We start from the raw sequence: 24,832 nt of genomic DNA, 5'->3' as shown, positions 1-24,832 counted from the left end.
AGAGAAGAGAAGAGAAAAGAGAAGAGAAGAGAGAAGATACCAGCAGAACTTCATTGAAAGTGGCTTTAAAAATAAGTTTGACACTTAAAAGAAAAAGGATGGGGGATTGAAACTTCAGATGAAATGTGGCCAGTATTTTTGGTCTTATTAATAATACATGATACTACGGTTGTTTTATGTGTTAGCAAGACTCCTTGTGACATCTTGGAAATCCCAAATGAACCACGATTCTTCCCTGTACTTGCAAGAGGACTGTATGTACCCAGATGCTGTAGGCTGTGTTCTCTGCTTTTCCAAACTTTTCATCAACCTGCATTAGAGCTTCTAAAGTGCTGCTGGATCAGAATGGTCTCATCTAACAGCCACAGTGCACTGACTCTTCACAGGCAGAAATAACTTCACATAACATATGACACCCAGGAATTAGTCTGTAGTATTACCATTTCTGTTTATATTAATAAAAGCTGTATTTTGTATTCCATTATATTTATTTAACCTTTGACATCTAAGCTCTGGGTCAGTTTGCTCTTTATAACAGTGTGTTTCCTCTTCAGTTTTGTTTCTATATTTTGAGAACTCATGGTCAGAAACAAGATTTTTTGTTTAATTTTCCCTCCCCTAGTATATTTAATCTAGCTCAGGGGTTTTGGTGTTTCTCTGCAACCTACAATTTACTCTTCCAACTCAGTTAATGTATTGCTGCTTTTACCACAGTTAAAGAAACACTTTGCTTTTCAAAGGCTTTTTTAATCTTCGGCGTGTTCTTCACTATCTCACATGCAGTCCACATGTAGTAAAAATAAAACCACTTTTACTGCAAATAATATTAATTTTCTCTGTGTCTCTTCTCCTATCATTTTTTCTCTACCGTCATTTTTGGCAATGGAGATGAAACAAATATACCCTTCACTGACAATCCAGCATGCAACTCTCTGGTTGTCAGCAGGAATGCGGAGAGCTCTAAGAATAGCACAAGTTCCTACCACGCAAGAGGAGCTCAGAGAAGCACAGCGTGTCCCACCCAGACAATGGCTGTTTATTACCCACATCCCCCCAGCATAACAACCTTTTTGGCTGTGTTTTGGTTCTCAGCATTTCACACACAGAGCAGTGGGCAATGCTGCCTTCCTTCCCGGGACTACCAAGTTTTCACTCAGATCAATACGGGCTTGGAAAGGGAATTGCCACCCAAAGGGTTTATTTTATTGTAGCCTGACTTCAACTGCAAAGATCACCAGCTTGTTTTGCTGCCTTCAGGGAGGAGGGGATCCCTCCTTTCCCTGCACAGAGCCCTGTGTCTGCTCTCCCACCGGAGGGAGTAACAGAAGAGCTCTTCTGGGAGCAGGCGTGTTGTATCAGCATTGCTGAAGGCAGAATTGGGCCCAATGTATCTGACTTGCCAGAATAGGAGATCAGCAAGTACAAACTCTATTTAAACACGAAAATCAGGGAGATGCCCAACTATTCAACCTGCCTGGGCAAATGCAGCTTTTCACACACTCAGAAACAGCCAATAAAGTCAAGTGGCGAAGCTTAAGCCTGAAAACTGTGGATGATAGTTCTGGAGACTATCTTTGACTCTCTGGCATTTACTACCATCTTTATATCGGGGATTTACGAGTCCAGACCTTTGAGTACAATTTCACTCACAAGCACCAGTCCTAGAGGAATAAAACTAAAACCTGCCCTTACCCAGGAGAGCAGCGTGAGCCCCCGCCAGGCTTTGCGCTGTCCCACAATACGAACTGTCAGCGCCTCCATCAATACCCATCAATGCTCAACAATACAGACACAGTGCTTCAGATGGGGGCAGATTAGCCCCTGTCAGATTTACCAGTTGTCCAGGCAATACAGGATCTGGGACACAGACTGATTACACTTAAGAGATATGTCATTAACTACAGGAATGGTGGAGCTGTGAGGCACCAAGAGTAACCCCCTGCTTTTGGGACGTGGAGTCTTTGCTTTAATATGCATTTAAACAACAGCAAAATGCTCACTCTGGGTCTATGTCCTGGCTGCTGCTCTCTTCCCCATGTTGCTGTGCTTGCTACAAGGATCAAATTTCATGGTTTATTGTTCTCCCTCCAACTGGCCACCATCCACATTCTTCCTCTGTACAAAGCTGCACCTCTTGCTCCAAAGAAGAAAGTACTATGCCTTCTTTTTATAAATTTTAGTCACATTTGCAAACACACACACAGAGTAAGGGGACGGCATTTAAGCACTAAACAACATTCCAGGGAATGCTGTTATTTTTCTCTGAGCAAATTTCTGTGAATGAGGCTAAAAAAGGGCAATTTTCCACTGGAAGGCTACTAATTTCTGAGATGAAGAAGTTGTTTCCCCTGCCTCCTGAATCTTTAACATTTTGCCTTTTAACCAAACAACTGCTCTATGCTTGAAAAGTCCTACTCATCACCTGCCACAGGAGAGAATTGGCACTGAGGTTCTGCAAAGCTCAAATTCAGCTCTGGGTACTCTGCTGGAAAACAAACCACAGTCACCGGGGCTACTTCACTGTAATGGAGTAAAACTGGTACACAGCAGGTTGGGCCCAAAATTCAGTATCAAGCTCTCAATATAAATAAGAAATCTATTGCAGGCAAATGACAGATCCCCATGCTAGATTCCAAGAAACGTAGCACGTATCTCAGACTCTCAAAGATTCCTACCTACAATAATTTTCCCATGTAATTTTTCTTTTAATTCAGCACTCAGGATCCATTTCCTTCTATGAGATTTGCAGTGAAGTTATCAAAATCTTACAAAATGCTCCACTCCTGAACATCCACCATCTTTCTTCGGCAGCCCAACAGACTGTAAAACTGAAGCACTGTCATCTGGTGTGTAATTACTGTAATAAGTCTTCCCTGTAAAACGAGGGAGGCACCATAAGCTTACCTAACTAGTCTGAAAATGTAAAATGCTCATCACCTGTAATCATTGTCTTAACTGTCCTTGATCTTTACTGATAGCAGCCAGCTTAGAATAACTCTCTCTCTGACAGTGAGAATCAGCTGAAAATGCAGCATAGGCAGAGTACCAGAAAAGTTGCTGGAAGAAGGACTATTTTGGCCAATTAGAGAGAAGCTGCATGAATTTTTCTCCCCTGCCCTCCCCCTCTCCCCCCTTTTTTTTTTGCTAATCAGTTATGTAGGGGGTTCAGAGGTGGTTCAAATGCAAAGTAGGGAAAACTGGGGCATAGGAAACCTCAGGAATCCAACATGGATATTGCAACTCCACAGACTCAGCGGTGGAGCCAAAAAAATGCTCAAAGGTTATGGACGTATGCTCAAAAGTGATCATGTTACTGTGGTTAACAACTTAGTAGCCCTCACCCAAGATGCAAAAAAACATTGGAAATGTGTTTCTTCACCCACACCTGCCTCCAGAGTAAAACATCTGGTGGGGAATAATTAGTGAAGCTGCTGCACTTTCCTCCCTTTCCATGGAATGTCCATCCATACATCTAGATCCCAAAGCAGCAAGGCCCTCTATCGTGTGTTTAATTTGGGTCCCACTGAACACAAACAAGGTCCTCATGCACTTAAAGCAACAAAACTGCTCCAAGTCTTTGTTTAATTAGGGCCTTGTACTGATAACCCTTTGAAGTGCAGTATAGATGCCATATTGTTACCTGTTCTACATTCACGTAACAAGTTCAGGGAGTCACCACTTCTTCCTGCTGCCTGTTTTAAGCTGCTGTATGAAGTGAGGGAGTACAACTTGGAAGAGAGCAAGTTGATCCTAAAGAGGCAGAGTGGAAATGCACCTCATTGATTTACCACCAAGAAGCTGACATTTTGTAACTACCCCCTTATTTCTCATTGCTATCATAGGACACGGTAACACCAAGTCACCTACACTGAAGAAGTCCACCTCCATAAGAACCAGTCACTTAGCAGGGAAGGAGAGCAAAGAAACCCCAGCTCTAGAGCGCATTCCCCAGCTCAGCTCTCACACGGATCCCAGCAGAGCTTCAGAGATCAGTCTCTGGTTTGCTGGGAGAGAAGTGTCTCAGTCCTTCCCAAGGAGTTGATGGAGGGCCTCTGTGCACAGCTGATGGAGGACTCTGCTTACAAAGTTCTGGTTCACCCTAACAAGGTCCTTGGTTTGGTAGTGAGTTTGTGTTCCCAACTGTTCTTCCTAACAAAAAGACAACTGTTTATTTCTCACACCCAGGCAGCTCTCAGACTGACTCCCCAAGCCCTTCCGTGCTCCCAAGTCCCTGTTCACAGTACATGTCTCTTATCTGGGGTAGTAGCAGAGTCACACCTCTCTGTGAGTCTCAGGGAGAAGGTGGCTGGAGAGAAACCAGGGCTGTGCCTCCCTTCTGCCAGCTGCACTTTCGCATTTACCAGCTCGATCGGTATCGCAGATCACCATGGGTGGGGAATGGCCCTCATCCAAAGCAGGGAATGGCTCCTGGCAAATGCCAGTAACAGGTATTTCAAGTCTGCCTCTTTGCTATTCGGGAGCTGTACTATTTGACCTGCTGTCCATGAAGGACATATTTTAACTTCACTTCTCACCCCACCTGATCTTTTCTAGCCTCAGAAGCATAACACGGATATGAATTTGTTGAAGGGCACTAAGATAAAAAGAAGATATTCCCACTGAAAGGATGACAGGAAAAATGCAATGACAGTATCTCTACAGCTTATAAGTTCAATAAGAATATCACCTACACACATAAAAGAAAATTATTTTAGTGATATGAAATGTGCTTTGCCCATTAGCACAAAGTTCTCCACTGGGCTAGAAGAGACAATGCATGGAATTACAGTATATTACAACTGAAAAAAATAAAGTTACTCTGATAACACCAGAACCTTGTTATTGCCTTGTCTATATATACACTGCACACACCCCAGAAGTTTAGTGACATCACATTTCAAACACAAAGGAAAGTAAAAATAAAAAATAAATGACTCAATATTTTCACAGAAGCCATATAAGACAGAAGAGATGTTCTCACCTGTCTGCTCTGAGATGGCAGCGTGGCAGGCTGCATCTGTCTCTGCACCCGATGAGGCTGCATCAGCTGTCGGAACTGCTGCTGGAGAAACTGGCTGTTGTTGGTCTGCTGGGACTGCTGTGTGGCTGGAGACTGCTGCTGCTGCTGCTGCTGCTGCTGCTGGAGATAGTGAATGAGAGACTGCTGTCCTTGTCCTGCTGTCAGAGGGGACATCTTTTGAGTAGCTGACTCTGAGGCAAAGTGAGACAGTGGTTTGGTGTTATTGAAAGAAAACTGGTCTTGGTTAACAGGGCTCTCATTCACCAGACCTGGCTGTAAGCTACTGGATGGCTGCTGCATAATTATGTTCATATTTTTGGTCTGGTTTGTAGTCATTGATTTAAAAAGCGAGTTCTGCATACTTGTGGGGTTGCTGGTGGGAGTGATGTTAGAGATTAATGTACCTTGAGGACTGAAAGGCTGCTGATGCAGAGCTGGGCTTGACAGCTTTTCTGGCCTGTATGGTGGAGAACGTCCGGTATTTGTGGAGGCCATGCTGCCAACCATGTTGTTCTGTGGACTTTTAATGTTGCTGGCTGGTAAGCTGGCTGCTGTCAGGGCAGGCAGCATGGAGCTCTGTGGGCTGAAGGGCTGCTGGTTCAGAGCCGGACTGGAATGCTTCTCAGGCCCATAAGGAGAGGGGCCATTGGATGGGGTGCTGCTGGAAGTCATGCTTGAAAGTAGAGTGTTCTGAGGACTCTGAATGTTGTTTCCTGGTAAATTATTAGCAGGCATGCCAGACACCATGACATTTTGAGGACTGAAAGGTTGATGGTGTGGGGATGATCCTGTCCTGTAAGGTGGAGAGAGACCAGGAGGAGACATAGTTGGCCAGCTGGGAGCCTGTACTTGTTGCTTAGTACCAGACACCTGCTTGCTTGCTGCCAGCTGCTTTAGCTGCTGAGCGTGCCAGTTGGAGCTGGGCATGTTGGGCAGGGGCACTGGAAGCATCGGTGGTGGTTGGTTCTTGCCCTGAGCTGCTGTAGAGATGGGCGATGCAGCAGGTTTGTTCGAGGGAGGAACTTGGAAGTTGGCTCCAGCAGACGCTGGTCTCATCTGAGGAGATCCTCCACTGGTTGGATTGCAGCCCGGAGAAAAATCTTTGTTAGCAACATGGTTCTCCAAGTGTGAAGTCTGTGGGGAGGACTTTGGAGTGGTACTTATGCTTGGTTGAGAATGACTCAGACCAAGTGGATCTTCAGCCTTGCTGCACAAAATCTTCTCCAGATCCAGGTCATTGGGAGAAGGATCGGGCATTTTCGTCAGCTCTTCCAACAGATCTTGCAGCTCTTGGTCCACAGACTGTAAGCTGTTTCCTTTCTCGTCGTAGTGGACAATGTTGTTGGTTTGCCCTGCTATTGACCCCTTCTGATTTATTTCCGTGTTGGGTGCCACTGAAAACGGGGAGCCAATGCCACCTCCATTCATGTGATTGTTTTCCAGGAGCACCGGATGCCCCGCGACTCCCAGGGAAGAAGCGCCGTGACCGGTGGAGAACGGGGAACTTTGCATTTCTGGACACGCCACGTTGGGATTGGCACCCTGGCCCATGGCAAGGTTTACGTCATCGAGACAAAGTCTTTTACTGTCATTTGGGAAAATGACATCAGGCACGCCACTGGAGGCAGGAGAGCTGTCATCTTCCAGTTTTCTTTTAATGGATCCCTGTAACTGTGGAAATATAAAAGCAAGAAGAAAGGATCCATTATTGACCTTATTCTGATATGTGCTGAAGTCCATACTGAAACACTGGGTTGGAGATGAAAAAAAATCAAATCATACAATTAAAAACCCAGTCGTGTGAAGCAAACTCAATCAGGATTTAAATGGGTGCTACTTTACTGAAATCAAAAGAGTTATAATCAGACAAAGGCTAAATCTCATGTGTTGGCCTTAAAACAGATGTTAAAGCTATAAAACACTGTCTGTCATGTGAACTGTAATAGAAGTTTTTTAAATAGTTTCTATTTCAATTAAGACATTATACTCCCTGCATAACAAACATGCCAACATTTTTATGGTAACATTTTTTAGGTCTAAGTGGCAGATCTGAATGAAACCCTGGACTGAATTTAGTGACCTTCCGCCAGTGATTTGGATTAAATTCAGACCTGAGACAACTAAATTGTTTTACATTCTTTACAGGCAGAACATCTGAAATAACTGGCATACTTTCTAAACAAACCAAAACAAAACAAATTCTCAGCTATCTATCTAAACAGACTTTCCAGCTTCCTAATCGCAGATGTTTTAGATTCCAGAAAGAGTAAATAACAGCTAAACTCCTTAATTTTTGTTTATTCTTCTAAGTCGAAGGCATTGTGGGCTTTGCTCCTTTGAAGGATTGCCACTCATTCATAAAAATGGATGTGTTTTCAAAACACCATTATATAAATATCTTCATCTACAAGACATGGTGGAGTTGTAAATCCACAAATCTTAGGGAAAAGAAACCTGCCTTCTACACATAAAGAAAGTGAAACTGAAAACAACACTTCTCATACTAATTCAGCATACGGCAATCTCGTCCAAATAGAATCATCCATGGCTTTCAGTTTTAACAAGCATGACCTGTATGTCACAGGATTAATCAGACATTAACATTGCTGCTTCAAGTTAAGGGAAATAAGCATTATGACCTTGTTTATCAATAGAGGGAGGCAGCATTTAGAAAAGTATCTGATCAGCAATGGGAAAACTAAAGAACAGTGGTTCCTCTAAGCCAGCTCACAGTAGAGCCTCTCCCAGCTCTGGGCTACATTTCCAAGTGCTGCCAGTCATCTGGTCCCATCAAAAAAATTCACATCTAATAAAAGCTCATATCACCAGAGAAATCCCTCCCACCTAACCCCAGCATAACCAGACCCACTCTAGGGCTGTGCTGGGTATGACCAATTTCTAAATTTTACACTACTTTTTAAACACATCAAAGTTTTGCCTAAATCACTCCACAACTGGCAGCAATTCTGGTGCTCTCAGACAACAGTGTCACAGGATGTGTGATGTGGAGGCTGCAGGGCACAGGGTGGGTACACCATGTGTGGCTCCTTCTGCACCGTGCACATGAAGGTCACTGTGCAAACAGCTACTGGCCACCCCTAAACTCAGCCTGTCTTCAGGCAATCGCCCACAAATGTATATTGTTCTGAGCTGGGAACATGGGAGAGCTGCCTGGTGACTCACTCAGCTGAACTCACACCAGTGCCCTCTCATCACTCATTTCTAAATTGGTGGGCAGAGGGACCATGACAGATTTGTGCCTACAGTTGCTTAGGCTGTAGATGCAGCTTGGGGTTAGTATTGGACATTGTCATGCTGGTATCCAGCTTACACAGACATTTGAAGGAGAGTGAAAGAATATATTTGTTCACGACCATTGTGGCAAGTCTGCAGATTACTGATCAGCTTTTAGGAGGAGTTCATCTACCCTCCACCAACAGACACAGCGGCTTTGGCATTAGGGCAGAGCCCTTTTCACATGGTTATTTTCCCTTTACTCCCTAAGAGTTATCCCTTATGGAGTTACTTTGACATGGGCTGTGCTCAAAAAACACTGGAGAGTTGATTCCAGGACCTCTTTGGGCAGCAGTGCTGGGCAGGGTTGGGATCCCTGCTTTCTCTGGGAGAGACTGTCCCTGCACCACAGCCAGACACTGCTGAACCGTCAGCCATTTGCTTACTCCTCTGGGCTGATGAGGCCAAAATTTGCTTAGCTTTAGGAAATGGAACAAGGCCTAACTCTTCTCCCAAGTATTAGTCTAATGATGGATGAAATTGTTTTCCTTCATTTTCTTTGCTAAAACTAAGCCAGGGTTGCATGTTTCAACAGATGTTGCCCTGCGTAGGCTGAAACATGTTGGTAGAGAATAACTACATATATTTAAAACCCAGACATGTATAGAGAATCTTTACAGGGGCTTCACACATCCAAAACAAACACAGTGCATTCCCAAGTTGCACCCTGGGAACCTTCAGGCAGGAAGTGGTGGGGGATCTCCCACCCTTGGCCAGCTGACATGTTGGCATGCATGTCCTTGCCAGCTCTTCCTTTGCCATAGGACATTCCTGTGCTCTGAGTTACTGGGGAAAAATGTGGGCTTTCTAAACACTCTGAAAAATAGTTTTTTAACTGTTGCACTGGGGAATAAATGTGATGGGAAAACAAAACTCCATTTCCCCAAGACTATTACTAGATATAAACAGATAAAATAAGGCCATAGCTTTCGGATGGCATGGGCATTCCAAAACTGGGATAGGACTTTTAAATAGGATGCTGTTGCTTAGCCCTCCTGAGAAGCCTGGCTGTAAGAGAGGGAGTGAAATTCATTGAGTGTCATGTTCTCTTGAAAATCAAGACTCCTGTTTCCCAGGTGAGTATTTGTAGAAGGACCATAAAATCCAGAAGACCAATTTCTCCCAGTGCAGGCAGATATAACTCCACAGAATTTAGTAGCACTGCTTTGCTTAAGATAGATTTGACTACAGACCCAACTTGAGAGAAAAAGATAACTCTCCTTAAAGTAACTAAACAAATCACAGAATAATTTTGGTTAGAAGGGACACCTGGGTGCCATCAGCCCTCTGCTTCAAGCACATCACCAATGAAAAAAACAGACGACAGTATTTCACCAGGCACTTAAGTATGAAGTATCCACTACATGCAGAAATCCCTCCTTGGGCTAGCTAAGAGGTTGGTTTCAGCGTTCCCCATGGATACCCAGGTGGTTGTTACTCCCACACAGCACTCTCTGGGCTGGTGCTGGCTCTGAGGAGCCAGCAGTTTCCTGCCCAGCTCCCAGTGACTGCTCCCCATGCATGTGCTGCTGTGGCAGCCCTGACCAGTGCAGGGGACAGCAACACAGTTTCATGTTACTGGGACACAGCCTGGCTCAGACATGCCAACCACAACAGTGGCAGGAGAGCATCACCAAGGCACTACAACTTTTAGGACCAGGAGCTCCTGACCTCACTAACTCAAGAAGCTGCTTGTTGCAGAATGTTCAGGCAGTATTCCCAGACAACTCAAGACCACCTCTTTAAAGCCTATCTTTTTGTAAACTCTTCCCTTACCAAAAACATTTTTACTATCCATTTTCTTCATCTGGCCTGAGATTCCACAGGAAGGAGCCAATTTATTCCAACCCTTTCTCCTTTTTTTTTTCAAGAGGGCTTACACAATTTGACAAAATCAACAGAAAGGAGAAGAGCACCAAAATATGTTCTTCCCCTTTCTCTGCTGATTAGTATATTGGGCAGCTGTGTTTCAAACTGAATACCTGAGGAGTAAAGAGAAATATTTTAGAAATGCATCACACACTCACACACACACTCCTAAGCTGGCTTGAGGCTGCCTATAGCTCACTATGGGAAAGCTTCATTCAGATGTGCAAGCAAGGACAAAGCAGACAAGCAACAAAGGGGCTCTTGCGACCTTGTCAAAATGCATTAAAATGCACTGGCATGCACAAGCCAACTTCTGTTTGGGAATACCTGGGAAACAAAGGCAGGCCCTCCGATTCGGGGAATATCCGATTATGAGTTCTCCATTATCTCAGGTTTGCTTTTAGAAGTGAAGAGTGCCACGATCCCAGCACTACTATCCTCTCTAAACCAGCAGGCTTTCTTTCTGGGAAAGACCCGAGTCACACAGGAGTAGCCCTGTTAGCTCGCAGTGGCAGCACAACCAGAATAAATAATAACTGTTTACGCTGCTCTGTCCACGGAAGCTGTACAGCTGTGGTTACAAACAGCTAATTTGTCACATGCTCCCAGTCCACACAGAACCGATTCCCTCCGTGTGGGCAGAGTGCTCCACAGGCTCCTCTTGTGCAAGGAGGGAAAGGCAGACCTGGCAAGAGAAACTAGTCCTTGGCTGTGCCCTGCCCGAGGCTGGGCTCGCTGGGCCTGCCCGCTTGGGTGACCTTGGGCTTCAGGCACCTTCCACACTGATGAGGTGGTGCTGGCCTTGAGTAACTTACTATTACTCAACAAAGGGAGAAAGGAAGGTGGGAAGTGACAAAAACTGAAGCAGAGAGAAAAAATGGTTAATAAATACCCACTGTGGTGGTTCCATTGGATTTTAACAACCAACCAAAGGGGCACCTCTGGACTGGTTCCCTTCCTGGCCAGCACTCAGCCTTCCTCCTCTCTTAACACATCAGCTGTCCTCAGCTGGCACCCCAGCTCTCCCTGTGATCCAGGCTGCCCCGTGGCCCTCCTGCCAGCCCTGTTAATTCTCCACCTGTCACTCACACCTTCACCTGCAGGTGGGAATCGAGGAGAAAGGAGCAACCGCATCCTGCACCAGAGAGTCTCACTTCTCCAGCCTCACAATGACCCCCCCCTTCCACCAGAAGATTCCTATTTAGGTCAAGATAATGCAGAAATGAGAGAGGAAAAATGTTAGGCAAGGTGTTTCTGTGTCTCTTCCTGGTGCCTGCAGCCTGTCAGCGAGTCAAGCCTTGATTTACAGCGACTGCAAGGTGCTGACTATTGATCTGCACCACCCCACCCCACTCATTGCCATGGACAGATCCGACCTACAGCAGTGATTCCCACACCTACGCAGCCACTCCAAGTGAGAACTGAGACCAGGGGGATGCTGCCATCCGCATCCCCCTCAGCAGCTGGTCCACCTGCCCCTTGTCTGGTACCCAGCATCACTGCTGCAGACTCTCCTGATTTAATAAATCCAATTTTATGGATCCATGACTAGGATATCCAGAATGGGAGTCAGATAACCTTCTTTCATTAGCAATCTCAAGACTCCTGTAACTCTTGGGAAACCCCAGGTGTTGGCTTTTTTGTTTACTTGATTGAAGAAAAGAGAGAAATTATGGTAAAAGGCAGGTGGAGAAAACAGCCATCTCACCACAGATCCTGGGATTCCTAATGTGGTGGCAGCTTTGCCTTTCAGAGTAAAACACCTGGGAAATCCAGGTCACCAACAGGCTGCTAAGATCTGACATATCTGAATTATTTTGACAGAGAGAGCACGTTTAATTTTTGGTGGAAGGGCTGAGGAAGGCAAAAGCCTGAGATGAGTAGAAGTCTTTTTTTCCCCAGTATTTTCTCAAGGCATATTGCAAACTGTTTTTACTCTCTGCAAAGTATAAAACCTGAGTCTAAGGTTTGCTCAACTGAACTGACCAGAGAATCTATCACTCTCTGTCTCTTTCAAACACTAGACACTGCCAAAACTGGAAGTATGTATTTGCCAGAGGCAAACTGTTTGCAGCATTCAGCGATCAAGACTTCTGCCTCTGTGGCTTCAACAAGCTTCAGCGAGATCTATCTGCCCATCAGCCCAAAATGTTTCTATCTGTTCTGACAAAAACAGTCATGCAATGAGAAAATGGAACTGGCAATTTTCCACATAAAACAAGAAAACTTCACAATTTTTTCTCCTTAAATTCACAGTTTGGAAAGTTTTGTGCTCTCTATTGCTCATTTATCCACACTCTAGATAGATTTTAGTGTCCTACTAATCTTTGAGGACAGTTTGTGAAAAAGAGGTGAGAATGTGCCTGTGTGTTTGAAGGCTGGAAAGTGGATCTGATATAATATTACCTCTTAAACGGCAGCAGTTCCTTGCAGACGTGCTGTGTTGGGTAACAGGCTGGCTTGCACGTGAACAGCAAAGCCCAAACGCTCGTGGGCAATGATCCCATTCCACTACAGCAGGACCTGGCACTGCAATAAGTGCATTTAGCACATCTGCAAGTTTCTGCTCCTGCATGCTGGCTGCAGTTTGGTAACAGACACTCACATTATATACCTGAATCTGAGAAAAAATGCCTCCTGCCGACCAGTGAGCAGCCAAAGCAGTACCTAACCAGGAGGAACATAAACTGCGCTTTATCGAAGTCAAATCTCAGTCTACAAGGAGAACTCAAGGAGGCTCAAGCAATTAAAACTACCATTCACTTTCTCCACACCAAGATTAAACATAAGCTAAAATCACATTCTTCCTACTGCTTTAGGCTGTTTGACCCTTCTGATTTCGAGCGATTTCAGCACGGATGGACATAAAGTTGTCATTTCACATTGTCAGGAAAGAGATCACACTGCGATTCCAAGCTACCAGAGACGTGTTTCAGTGTGCTTATAAAAAACAATTCCCCGGTTCCTCAGCTAAGGAGTGCTAGAGCAGAGTCCGCTTTGGGGGCTGTTGGGTACTTTTAGGCTGGAAAGGTGGCAGATCCATTTATAATGAGGTGTGGTGGTGGAGAAAGGATTACGAATAGGGAAAATTCACAGGGTGGATTTCCTTCTATTCATCATGCTCACAGAAACAGGCAACTGGAAGGGAGGATGTAGGAAGAGGAACCGGGGATGTAAGCAGTCACTTTAACCATGAAAGGACACTGGTTCTTAGCTAGCTTGTATGCATTATGTGGATTATTTTTACCTGACACTAGAGCTTCTCCCAGTTTCTAATTTACAGTGGCAATATGAAATCTGCCATCTTTAAAACAAATATATTAAAAAGGATTCAAAACTGCTACTTAAGCTGTGCACACATAAAACACCTCCTAAACACTGCTGCTGCATTAGTAGAATTTGATCTCCCATCAGCACACATCAGTTGACTTGATAGGAGTGTGCTGTGATCCTTTGCCCCATTACTGTCACCACTCATTGAGATCTTCTCCAGTTATTCCCTCAGTAAATCAGGGACCTCAAGCTGTGTTAAAAGAGGAAAAAAGAAAACAAGGTGTGTGCTTTGCCTTAATAAATTCCACGCTCCCTGTTGTGAGTGCAAAGCTGTAGGAACCAGCAGAGCTGTGTGCACCACTGGGGTCTGGGCTGACAGACACACCTCGTGTGTGTCCCCAGAGACCACGACACGGCGTTTTGCTCCCTTGCACAGTGGCTCCAAAGCTATGATCAATCCCCTTTTCCTGTGACACTCCTGCAGTACAACAGGTCTCTTGTTTGACTGTTAAATCTATGTGAACTTCTAAAAGGTGACTGCAGACCTGGCTGTTTAGCTGGTAAGCACAAAAATCCCGAAGATCAAACGTCATGACTATACAAAACCGGAACTGAATTGTGATCTTACAATAAGTTTAAACCACAGAAACTAACAGGAAATTCAACCTGGACTACTATGAGCCTAAGGTAAATTTCTAAAATTTCTAAATTTTTACAAAAAATTAAAGGGAAGAAAATACTTCTTCATACTGATTTGTGTGAATGCAATTATGCTCATAATGACAGACGTATGTGTGATCTATATCCTGCTTTAAACTGGAACAACTGACAGGCTACAGAGCAGCAAGTTTGTGAACAAGCTTTTTCTAAATACCCTTTTGTAAAATTACAGGAAACATCACTAATGTTCGCATGAAGAGATCAATGTAGGACCAGTTCCAAGGAGAAAAAAGACACAGCCAAGAATATACCTATTTTGCCATCCCACACAAGCCAGCTGCATGCAAGAGACCAAGTAACATCCACTGTAAAGAAAAAAGAAAAAAAAAACCCAAACCAGCAGCATTGCTACTTTTCAGGTCAGACAGAATTACCAGACTCATTTCGGAGGCACCAACAGAGATCTGCCCTATCAAAACAAATGTTCAGAGACTTCCCATCTTGTCTTTCCTTAGCAATTCGTCTGCTTTCAGTATTAACGGCACTGCTAAAATGGAAATTTTTCCAGGAGAAAAATTGCTGTTGACAAATGGATCTGGAGGAACAGGACTACTGCTTGCTCCTGTGTTGTGCTGCTAGCAGGAGATCTCTGTACAGATGCCTCGCAATTAGTCATCTGAAGACTTACAGCAATCACGTCACACATATTGTTTGGCTGTAACTTCCACGTTCCATTTAATGACAAGTGTTATTAACTAGACAGCTGAAGACAGAACAAGTTCTCTGCCTCTTGGTTTTAAGCTGTAGTGCAAGAGCATTTCTTTCCTATCTGGCTATAAATCAAGATCAATCTTACACTCAACGCCTTTCTATCAGTATTACCTCATCTTACCTCAGTTTTAATACCAGCAGTATTGTTTTATATCTTTTTTTATAGTCCATTAATTTCAAAGTCCTGTGGAACACTTTGCAGTAATTTTGTAGACTACATTAATTTCTCATGGCAATAGCCGGGCTGGAGAATTGCAGCTCCTCTCCACTAAGCAAAAAGTGATGTTTTTGCTACTTGGGTCTCTCAGGATTTGTAAGATATTTTTCTCTTCTCTTTTTCATCCCCTAACACTGGCACAGTTATGCAATGACCACAAGTAGAAGAAACTGGCTGTACATGTTCCTAAATTATAAGGTAAGTTTACCATTTACTAGATAACCAGATAAAACCCGGGTTGACACTTTTTTCTCTGCTAAATATTGCATTATTTTTAAAAATCTCAGAAGACTTACTCTTGCAGTTTTACCAAACTACTGGTGCCATTTTATCAAAAGGTATGGTTGGGGAATTAACAGCCTGGAGGCAAAGCTTCCAATTAGGTCAAAACTAGGGACAAAAAGCTCTGAAATTCACAGAACAGTAAGAAACAATGGGATTTCAGTCGGGGAAGAAAAAAAAAGGGCGTTTTTGTTCCAACAGCTGAAGTATTCACACTTACTCTCCCAAAGAATAATAGGTCCAGCCTCCCCTGTGCGGCTGCACCCGAATGCTACCACCAGTCTCCTTACAACTGCCAGCCCAGTGCCTTCCTGCCGACTGTCTGTACTGCAAAGAGATGCCTTACTGCATCCAGAGCTCTCCTCTAGGCTTGGTGGGGACCTAAACATTTAAAAGAGCAGTTTGAGGCTTCTCATAAGTGGTATCAGAAACTGGAACACAACTCTAAGACGGATGGGAGAAATGGGCAAGAAAAGGAAATGTCCCAAAGCTCCTCTCCTGCCCTTTGTAGCCTCCTGGATGTTCCTCTGCCTTTCAGAAAATGAAACAATAAACAGGATATTGATAAATACAAAACCAAAAAACCAAGCCTCACTTAGAGAAAAAAAGATGAATCTGGTGAGTGACCCACTAGGTATAGAGAGAAGTCTGCATACAGACAGAAGCAGAAATGTTTTGTAAAGCAGAAAAGTGAATATTTAATTTGTTTCTCACTACTTCATTTTATCCCACCACTTTCATCTCTATCTACCTAGCACCTCCACAATTCTCTGTGTGTATCAACTGGAATAGGAACACTGTTCATTGGCAACATGGTGTTTGCACGCACCTTTCCTCCTGGACCAGCACACAGCTCTGGCTCCTGTAACGTGCTCTTTGAACAGTAACTGTTACTTACCCAGGGACCTTTACGGGGATTCTGCACATCAGTGGTACTAAAAATCCCAAGCCAAACACAGGTTGCACCCCGACACCTTCATCCTGCATAAAGCCATTGAAATCCTGGCCTCAATGAAATAAATCAGTTGGACTGGATGATTTCTGGTCTTTTTCAACCTAAATGACTCCATAAATATTTTGGGACAGTGACTTCATCAGGGATGAGAGTTCACTCTTTGTTCATTCGTTATTATTAACTAAAGGAGTGAATTAAAAAAATGTACAGGAGTTGGAGAAATTCTCTCTAGCAGAATATGCAATGCCTAAGTTACTTGGGTTTTAACCAGAGAACCTCTCCACTTGCTATAGATACCAGTTCCCCTCTGTCCTAGAAGCAATATTAATCACACATTCATCACTGCAAATTGACAACATAAATGCTGACTTGTGCAAACAATGTTAGAGAAAATAGTGTTCTTGCTGCAGAAGTGAATTACACAGCCTTTTAAGCTTTCTACACTTCTCAGATTTTATGTAAACTCTAATTTCTAAGGCTTTTATTCTGCCTTGAAAGGTCACACAGTTGAAAGCTATGAAGCATAGCATGTGTTCCCACCGATATTAAAATACTGTTTACTAAATCATGCATATAAATGTAAAGAAGAAACTGTTTGCAACCTACTGCGTTAATAAGAGATGATTTATCAGACAACATGGTTCCAAGTATCAACATGTGGAATGTAAAGATCTGATCTTAATCACACAATGTGATTTTTTTTTGGCTGTTTTTTGAAGCAAAGTGTCTGCATTGCATTGCAATCACACTGACTTCTGATGACGCTGTATTTGACTGATTAAACTCTTAATCGTGCCAATGCTTAACTTCAGGAATACAAGTGGTCTTTTTAGATTCAAGCATATGATTGCACATTTGCAAGATCAGGATTTCATTTGCATATTCAAATTGCAAAACTGCATCTTCCCTTTGTCTGTGTAAGGCCAACTGTAGCGCTCCAAATGCTAAACAACCACCGTAGAGTTGGACAATATTTTTAGCATCTCTGTGGTGCGCTTCTATCTTTAGCTGCTGTGTTCGCAAACAATCCCACAGGACACTGCATAGCTAACATAGCTCGGGCTCTTCACCACATTCCAACTTTTCTCCCAAAACATGGTGAAAGTGGGCTATAAAACTCGTCAGTTCAAGACCTGCCAAAGTTTCCTTCAATGCACAGTCTTGAGCAGAGCAGAACTATATTGAAGTACTAAAACAATAAAACCTCAGAACATGCTACTCTGGCGTGGTGATGGAGCTTGCTGTGACTTCCTCCAGGGAAAATACAGCTCTACACTCCGAGTTTGCACTGTGCAGATAAATCAAGTAGGACAGCGAAGGATTTCTGCATGTTGTTTCCTAGCAGGATGTGCCCGTGAGTTCATGGCAAATTTCTGGTCAAAGCTTAACCCTGCAAGAGAAGTTAATAATTGAACTTGCCAAATCATCACAATTTCTAAACCCAACTGCGCCTTGTTTTTACAAAGGGGCATATTAAACCAGTGAGCCATTTTATTAGACTCATGCTCATGTAACAAAAACATGTGTTAGCTCTTGAGTGCCAAGTACCATCCTGGAGGGTTACCAATCCCTGATACAGATTTTGTAGCCAGACTGCAGTTATCTGTCATAACAGAGGAGGTAGTTTGGAATACACAGGATGAAGCACGCTGCTCGGTTTGGGAATATTTTATGTGGTCCTGGTCTCTGTAAAACTCTAGGAAGATGTACAGCAGAGGGGCAAAAACAGCCTTGAAACTTACTGCTGGCTGTAGTGGGTCTATCTTATGCAAACCTCCTGGATGGCTGGAGCTTGTTCCTTCACTCCCTAAAGGAACTTTTGCAATGGCTGCAGCACCCCCAGTTCTGCTGTAGCAGCTGGGTCAAGTCTGAGTGCATAGGAAATGCTTTCAGTGTCATCTGCATGAGGCATTTCAGAACTACAGGGTTACCACAAAGAGAGAAAAGACTCATCTTGGGAATGGCAGCATTAATCAGATGATTGACCTTCGAAGCTTTGAATATGAAATGCTTTCCACACCGAGCTGGAGCTGCACATGGAGACAATATCTTGATTTACAGAGGAAGTACTGATAGAATCCTATATATCCTGTTAATGGTGAAGGAAAGGGAATCACGTAAAGGAACTATTTTTTTTCATTAAGTGCCTTAGCTGAGGTTTGCAGATGAGCCTAGACACTTGGCTCTAATTTAATTTCAAGGCGACAAGATAACCTGAAAACCTTAGAAAACCTTAGACCTTGTGAGTGCTTCACAAATGGGCTCCTCATTTCCACATTTCACTTATCTTCTCTCTCATTACTATGTGCTATCAAACACCTGTTATTAAAACTCTTTAAATGATGATGGGACTTTCCAAACAAACTGTGTTCATTAGTTCCTTTACCCTGCCACAGGTATGGCCATGTCTGGGAGGTGTGAACAGTGGGGAAACAGCATCAGGGCAAGGCTGAGATGCACAGGAGGCAGTGGCCAGGCAGCAGCACACACTGTGCACTATGTCTGCAATATTCACCTGCATTTTTTCTTTTTTTTGGTCAGAGTTATTTTTCTCTTGTAAGCATAGCACATGTTCAATCAAGAGCATCACAGTTATCTGTCCAAAGTGTTCACATTGCATAACCTGAGCATCAGGTTAAGAAAAAAGAAAAAAACCTGCAGACACTTTGTGTTTTTGTTTGTTTGTTTTTTCTTTTTTTTCCCCCCCTGAGCCCTTTCCTAAAGTACTTAAACTTTCAAATGAGTAGGGGCTTTTCCTCCACCCAGAGTACAAGGTTGACATCCTAGGGTATGGTCCTCATCCCAGTAAGGGCTCCTTAACTGGGAACTGTGGGTTGCAAGACTTAGCCTTTGCTAAGAAACAACAGTATTACGGGAAAACTCACGTATGCTTTTGAACATCAACAGTAAATCACCCTTCCATTTTCTAATACAGGCACGGTGTCTGGAGTTGAGCAAACATATTCTTGAAAGGTCAGAGCACTTAAACTGTACATATCTAGTTTAGGATGAAAAAACCTGTTGCTGCCTTTTAGTTATGACATTTCAGTTTACCCACAAGAATTACTCTACTTCCCCTAAAAGTTTTCAAGCCCAAGAACATGCTCTTCTTCCAGTGTTGGAAAGTAAAGGCAAAACTCTTTTTCTATATTAATTTATCACAGCTGTCACTGAATCCAGTGACTTCTTGAGAATTTTCTCATTCCTCCCCAAAGGGCTTCAGCCACCCACAGCCACAGAAATAGGGATGTCCTGTCTGCCTTTGAGGACAAGGGGCAGGAGGAGCTGGCTTGCCCAGATGGCAGCGGATGGTGAGTTGCTGCCCACGCAACCATTCACATCAAACTTTGCAAAACTGAATGAACTATGAATTCTCCCAAAGCACAGAGCTGGAGGGCAGCTTCACTTTTTTTCTGAAAGAATGGGAGAAACTTCCTCTTTCAGCTACTGTTACTGTTTAGTGAGGATACAACTGCTGCAACGATCAGGAAACTGTCATGTCCAGATGGCACTATGGAGTGTTACTGGAGAGATGCAAGGACCTTGCAAACTGGGAACAAAAGTTTGGATTTGCTGGAAGTGCTCTGATCTGCCACTAAACAACGTGTTGAGTCCACCTTCAAGTTTCAGGGCATTCAGGGAATTGAAGGGGCACCAGTTTAACCCTAGAGAAAGAGAGGAGGTTCACTTCATTTCAGAGATGCTTGAGATCACTTCATCACTTCATATTCCTTCCCCAGGGCTCAGACATTCCAAAGCCAAGGCTGCTCTGGGATTAGTTAGTGTGAGTGAGCACAGTTAGTGTGGGTGTTAACGTGACCCACTGTTCTGGGCCATGCTGGGACCTCAGCAGGACATTGCATGTGCTGCACCCAGGTCGTCTCAGCAATCTCAAGTGGAATTGCACCAAGAGAAAGTCCCCTTATCTTATTCAGTGCTGGTGAACAGGGACATCTGAAGCACGGTAAGATGACTGTCCTCTATAAGAAATGACAGTCCCTCAGGTGGAAGTAGCTGAACTGCAGCTGAGCAGCACTGACTGACTGCGAATGCAATGGAGGCTGAAACAGGTGAACCACTAAGAAGTGGCTGGGGGTAACCATTTTAGTTCACGTTGGCACAGAGGCTGTCAGGTACTGCTCTGTAGAAGGAAATGAAACTTCAAATGGACTAACTTCAGTAGTTCCAAGTGCTTACCAAGGCTGCAATCCCTCACCTCCATACTTACCTATTCAAAGCTCTGCCAGGTCCCTGACAGCATTGCAACCAGCATGACCAACAAGCATTTAACCAGTCTCCCATTCCCAAGTTCCTAACAAAGCCCACTTCTCTGAAGAAAATTTTCAGTAGAGTCCCTCCTAGTGCTCACCAGCACCATTGTTTCCATACTGTGGCACATACCCAGCCCTGTACACCTCATCCCACCACTGTGGTTGCTTTGGAGGAAGAGAGCTCCAGTTCTTCAAAAGAAACTTATTTTCTATTGAAATTGCTTGCAGAAACTGCAGAGAAAATGTACCTGGTTTCCTGTGCTTCAGTCACTACATTTACCAGACATGATATAGGAAATGGGCAGGAAACGTCAACCTTATGTATTGCAGCAATTCTTCCCCTTCCCTCCATGACACGTTTGAGCAGCACAGCAGGACCTGACCTTGCACTTTTTAGTGCAGCCTTTCTTACACAAACATTTGAGTCAGATCTGGAGCCAAAAACAAACAGAAAGCCAAAACCATTGCCTAATTATATATTTTTTTTTTTTATGAAAAAGGCCTGTTTTATACCTCAAACATAAAACGTGCTGTGCATTTTTAACTGAATGAATTTTGTAAGATCAACAAAACTTAAAACCCCTATTTTTTCTTCTTCTGGTACCAGTGTAAAGTCTGTTACAGAACTGATATTATTTGAGCTCTGTACAGACATGAGAGGTGCTGATGCACGAAAAGGTGTACTATAATTAAGCACATTTGTACAGAGGTTTCAGCTATTGTATTTCTCCCTTTTAGTCATCTTCACTTTTTTTCCATTAAAAAATCCAAGGCAGAAAACCAACACAGACCTAATCCTTCACCTTGTTTCTTTGTGCAATCGTTTGGACACCGGATGTAAAATAGTACTGTTCTAACCTGGCAGCATTTTATATTTACTTTATCCAGGTGTAAATGACAGCCTAATGGTCCTAAGGAATAAGGAATAGCAATCAGATAGAGCATGTCTTTCTCTAGTAAAACTACTCCTCTTTTCCTCTTAAAGGCCTTAAGTTGAAATACAATTTTCCTCTTTTTCCCCATCATTTATTATATATTAACAGGGACAGATAAGTGTATCTTTGAAGGAAAAATGCATGACAATTTATCAATCCTCCAATTAAAAAAATCTCCTCCTTGGATTAGTCCTTTCTTTTTACAATAACTGTCTTACCTTTTTGTAGGTTCTATTTATTGCCAAGAAAACATGCCTTACTGAAGCACTGGAGAATCTAGAGGTCCTAATTGATCATCCAGCGTCTTTCAGATCCTGCCATCTGTACTGCTGGTCATTTTTGAAAAATCAAATCTGTATTATATTTGGTCATGACCAATGAAGGACTAACTCACAATACTGAATTCAATTTGAAGCACTTTCCCTTAGCACACGAGAAGACGCAAAAAATAACGCGTGGGAGAAATAGAGTGACATTGGGGTAGACCTTTGATTTAAGGAAGTTTCTGCTCCAGCTGCACCCTTACACAGCATTTCCTGGTTTCTGTGAGACAAATCTCTTCTGTAACAAGACAGACAGTAAGTCAGAAGTGTCAATATGAGCAACTCCCTGAAAATAAACTTTGCTCATTTACGATACAGCGATTCTGGTGTGGGACATGAAGCTGCACTGCAGGAAAGCACTCGCCAGGTTCCTGCGAGCGAGCTGCATCCCCAGCAAAGTGTGAGGCCCCATTCCTCAGCCCAGCCAAGGACATCGATTCCCTGCAAGAACAGCAGTGCAAGCTGATCAGACACTGTGTCACCACGCTTCCTCACCAGGCACTTGTGCAAGATGAGATTCTGCTCATCGCTAAGTGCTCCTGCTCCCAGGGCTCGGGGTGCCAGGTGGGATGGGGTTTGGATGGAGGGAGCACCTTGGGCAGCTCTTCCAAGACAACTCTGGAAAACACTGGCTCATCAGGACTGCCCGTTTCACTGTGCCAAAACAGAGCTGCCACGGGATTCCTGGACACCTCTCACATTGCCGTGGTCTGGATCTCTCACTGACACGTACTGGTTTGGGGTTTTCTGAAAGAGGCCAAACTTTTTTTCTCCCTAAAATGTGCAGAAGCCCGTGGATTGAATGGGAGAGGAGAATTAACCTCAAGTACATTTCCTCTATTTGCTAATGGCTTGTGCTTAACTCTAAGGGTAATCCAAGAATCAGGAGGAATTTTTACTACCTCTTAAAAAGGTGTATATCTCCATATAGGAAAGCAGCAGCAGCCTTCACCAGCACATAATAAGTTCCTGGCTTGTGAACCACATGGCTGTCAAACAACTAAACACTTTTAATAGAAACCTGGTCCATTAACGAGCTGAACCATCAAGCAGTCACGCAAGAACAGCAAATAACCCCAGGAAGAGCTGCTGTCTTTCCATGCTGAACGAAAAGCTATTTACAGTAAGAGAAATAATGCAGCCTCTAATGCTGCTTTGCTTCCCTCTCCAACGCATCTGTACACAACTTTCCCTTGGCTCCTGATGCAAATCTAAAGAAGCAAACCCTGCCCTTGTCTGTGCTCACCTGTTCTTGGAGGCTCCTTTGTGCAGATGTCCTCCCAGCACCCATTCTGCCACATTCCAATGCCAACTGCAGATCTCATCGGGTCCAGGCTCTCCCCTGCCTCATGCATCAAACACATTTTCTGTTTGGATATCTCAGTGCTCATCAGTAATGTTTTTTAAAATAAAAGCAGGACCTGGGCTTTTCCTCTCTGAAATCTGTCTTTAGGATATTCTATATTCAGAATAATCCCTATTCTCTCCTATAACTGGACCTGAGCTTTCTTGCTGATTTCAGTGGGCATTTCTCTGTGTATCCACTCACAGTTACCTCTTTTGAGAATGAAATAATCTCCACATCTTTTACAATGATACCAGCACTTACCCTCACTTCTCACATACCTGTGCACCTGGAGAGATTTTGTTGTTTCTGCACTCACCGTATTTGCCTTGTTTCAAACCCCACATGTAATACAAATAACTGCACTACACGGAAGGGAAAGTACATGTCTAACACAAACATTTATAATTCCAAAGCCTTAGACAACAGTGAGATAAACCCATCATAAACGGCAGTGCAAGCTGTGCTGTGTGATTCAAGGGGGGTCCTGAAGGTGCAATTTGCATTTAATGCTTTTGCCATTAGCTCAGGCTTTAGGTGAAACAAAACACTCCACCTCATTAGACAGGTGGAATAAACTAAAGGTGAGATTTGCAACAGTCCTGCTTGGTGTGGGGAGAATCACACTCACTTGACAGGCAAGGTGATGCTATGTCCTGTGATAAAGATTTAATTTCTGTAACTTTTATTTCTGAAAAAGGGTCGATCCCCTCTCATTTTAAGTATGTTCCCGAAGGCATTCCTAACAGCAGTAAATCTGTGTGCAATGCTTCCCTCAAATCTTCTGCCTTCCATATATAGGGCAGCTGCTCTCCAGGCACAGCACTGGGCTGTAGAACCGGACTGCTCTGATTTATAACCGAGGTGTTTAAAATCAGGCAATCTAATTATCGACTTGATAGTCCACAACGTCTGCAGTCAGCAAAATTTAAAAAATGCAAAATATTGACAAGATCAGACAAATACATAATGAGGGAGTTATTAAAATGCAAATTGCCTGCCTTCTGGTACTCCTGTGGTGCACAGGACCCCAGAGCCTGCATCCCTCTAACTCTCTGCTGGTTACGAGGTGGGAAGGAAATGGAGCTGGGGAAAATTAACAGGCCAGTCAGATGGGACCCCACACCTTGGGGGGCCCCCAAGAAAGACAGTAACTGCATGGGAATGGGAGGCATTGTGAAAAACAGGCAGCCCTGCACACACTGGACCCCAGACTGTTACAAGATTTCAGAAATGTCCTGGAGCAGACAGAAGCCCAACAACAGCAGTTCAGGGCCACACCTATACATCTATTTTGAGGGAACAGCCAGAAGTGGAAATTTTATGCAAGTTTGAAACTTCACATCAAAATGCATGAAAGGCACTGCATTAAGATTTAGTAAAAAGAAAAAAATTCAAAAGAAAGGATGTGATGGAAATCCTCTCTATCCAACCTGCTCCAGGATGCTTGAACCTGGCTTTAAGAAGAGAAAGTCCAGTGCCCTGATCCAGTTTGAGCAGTCCTAGCTGGAAGGTGAAAGAGGGTATTGTTCCAAGCCATATAATTCCCTCCCTTCTCATCTGTCCCCCAGTTTTTCTTCTCATTTAAATAGCCTTATAATCCTGTGGACTGTCTGG

At 43.6% G+C, this 24,832-nt stretch overlaps 1 protein-coding gene across 2 annotated transcripts in view; it reads right to left on the bottom strand.

The window, feature by feature from the left end:
* The window catches only part of MAMLD1 (mastermind like domain containing 1), an 82,263-nt gene that overhangs the window by 27,753 nt on the left and 29,678 nt on the right, over positions 1 to 24,832 (bottom strand). For both annotated transcript variants that reach the window (XM_017819383.1, XM_017819393.1), the window contains exon 2: positions 4,982 to 6,691. In XM_017819383.1, the coding sequence (XP_017674872.1) occupies positions 4,982 to 6,691 (1,710 nt within the window). The remainder of the gene's footprint in view (positions 1 to 4,981; positions 6,692 to 24,832) is intronic.

This window comes from Lepidothrix coronata, unplaced genomic scaffold (genome assembly GCF_001604755.1).
Source record: "Lepidothrix coronata isolate B3197 unplaced genomic scaffold, Lepidothrix_coronata-1.0 Scaffold2, whole genome shotgun sequence".
Lineage (NCBI taxonomy): Eukaryota > Metazoa > Chordata > Aves > Passeriformes > Pipridae > Lepidothrix > Lepidothrix coronata.
This window is presented reverse-complemented; position numbering and strand designations above follow the sequence as displayed.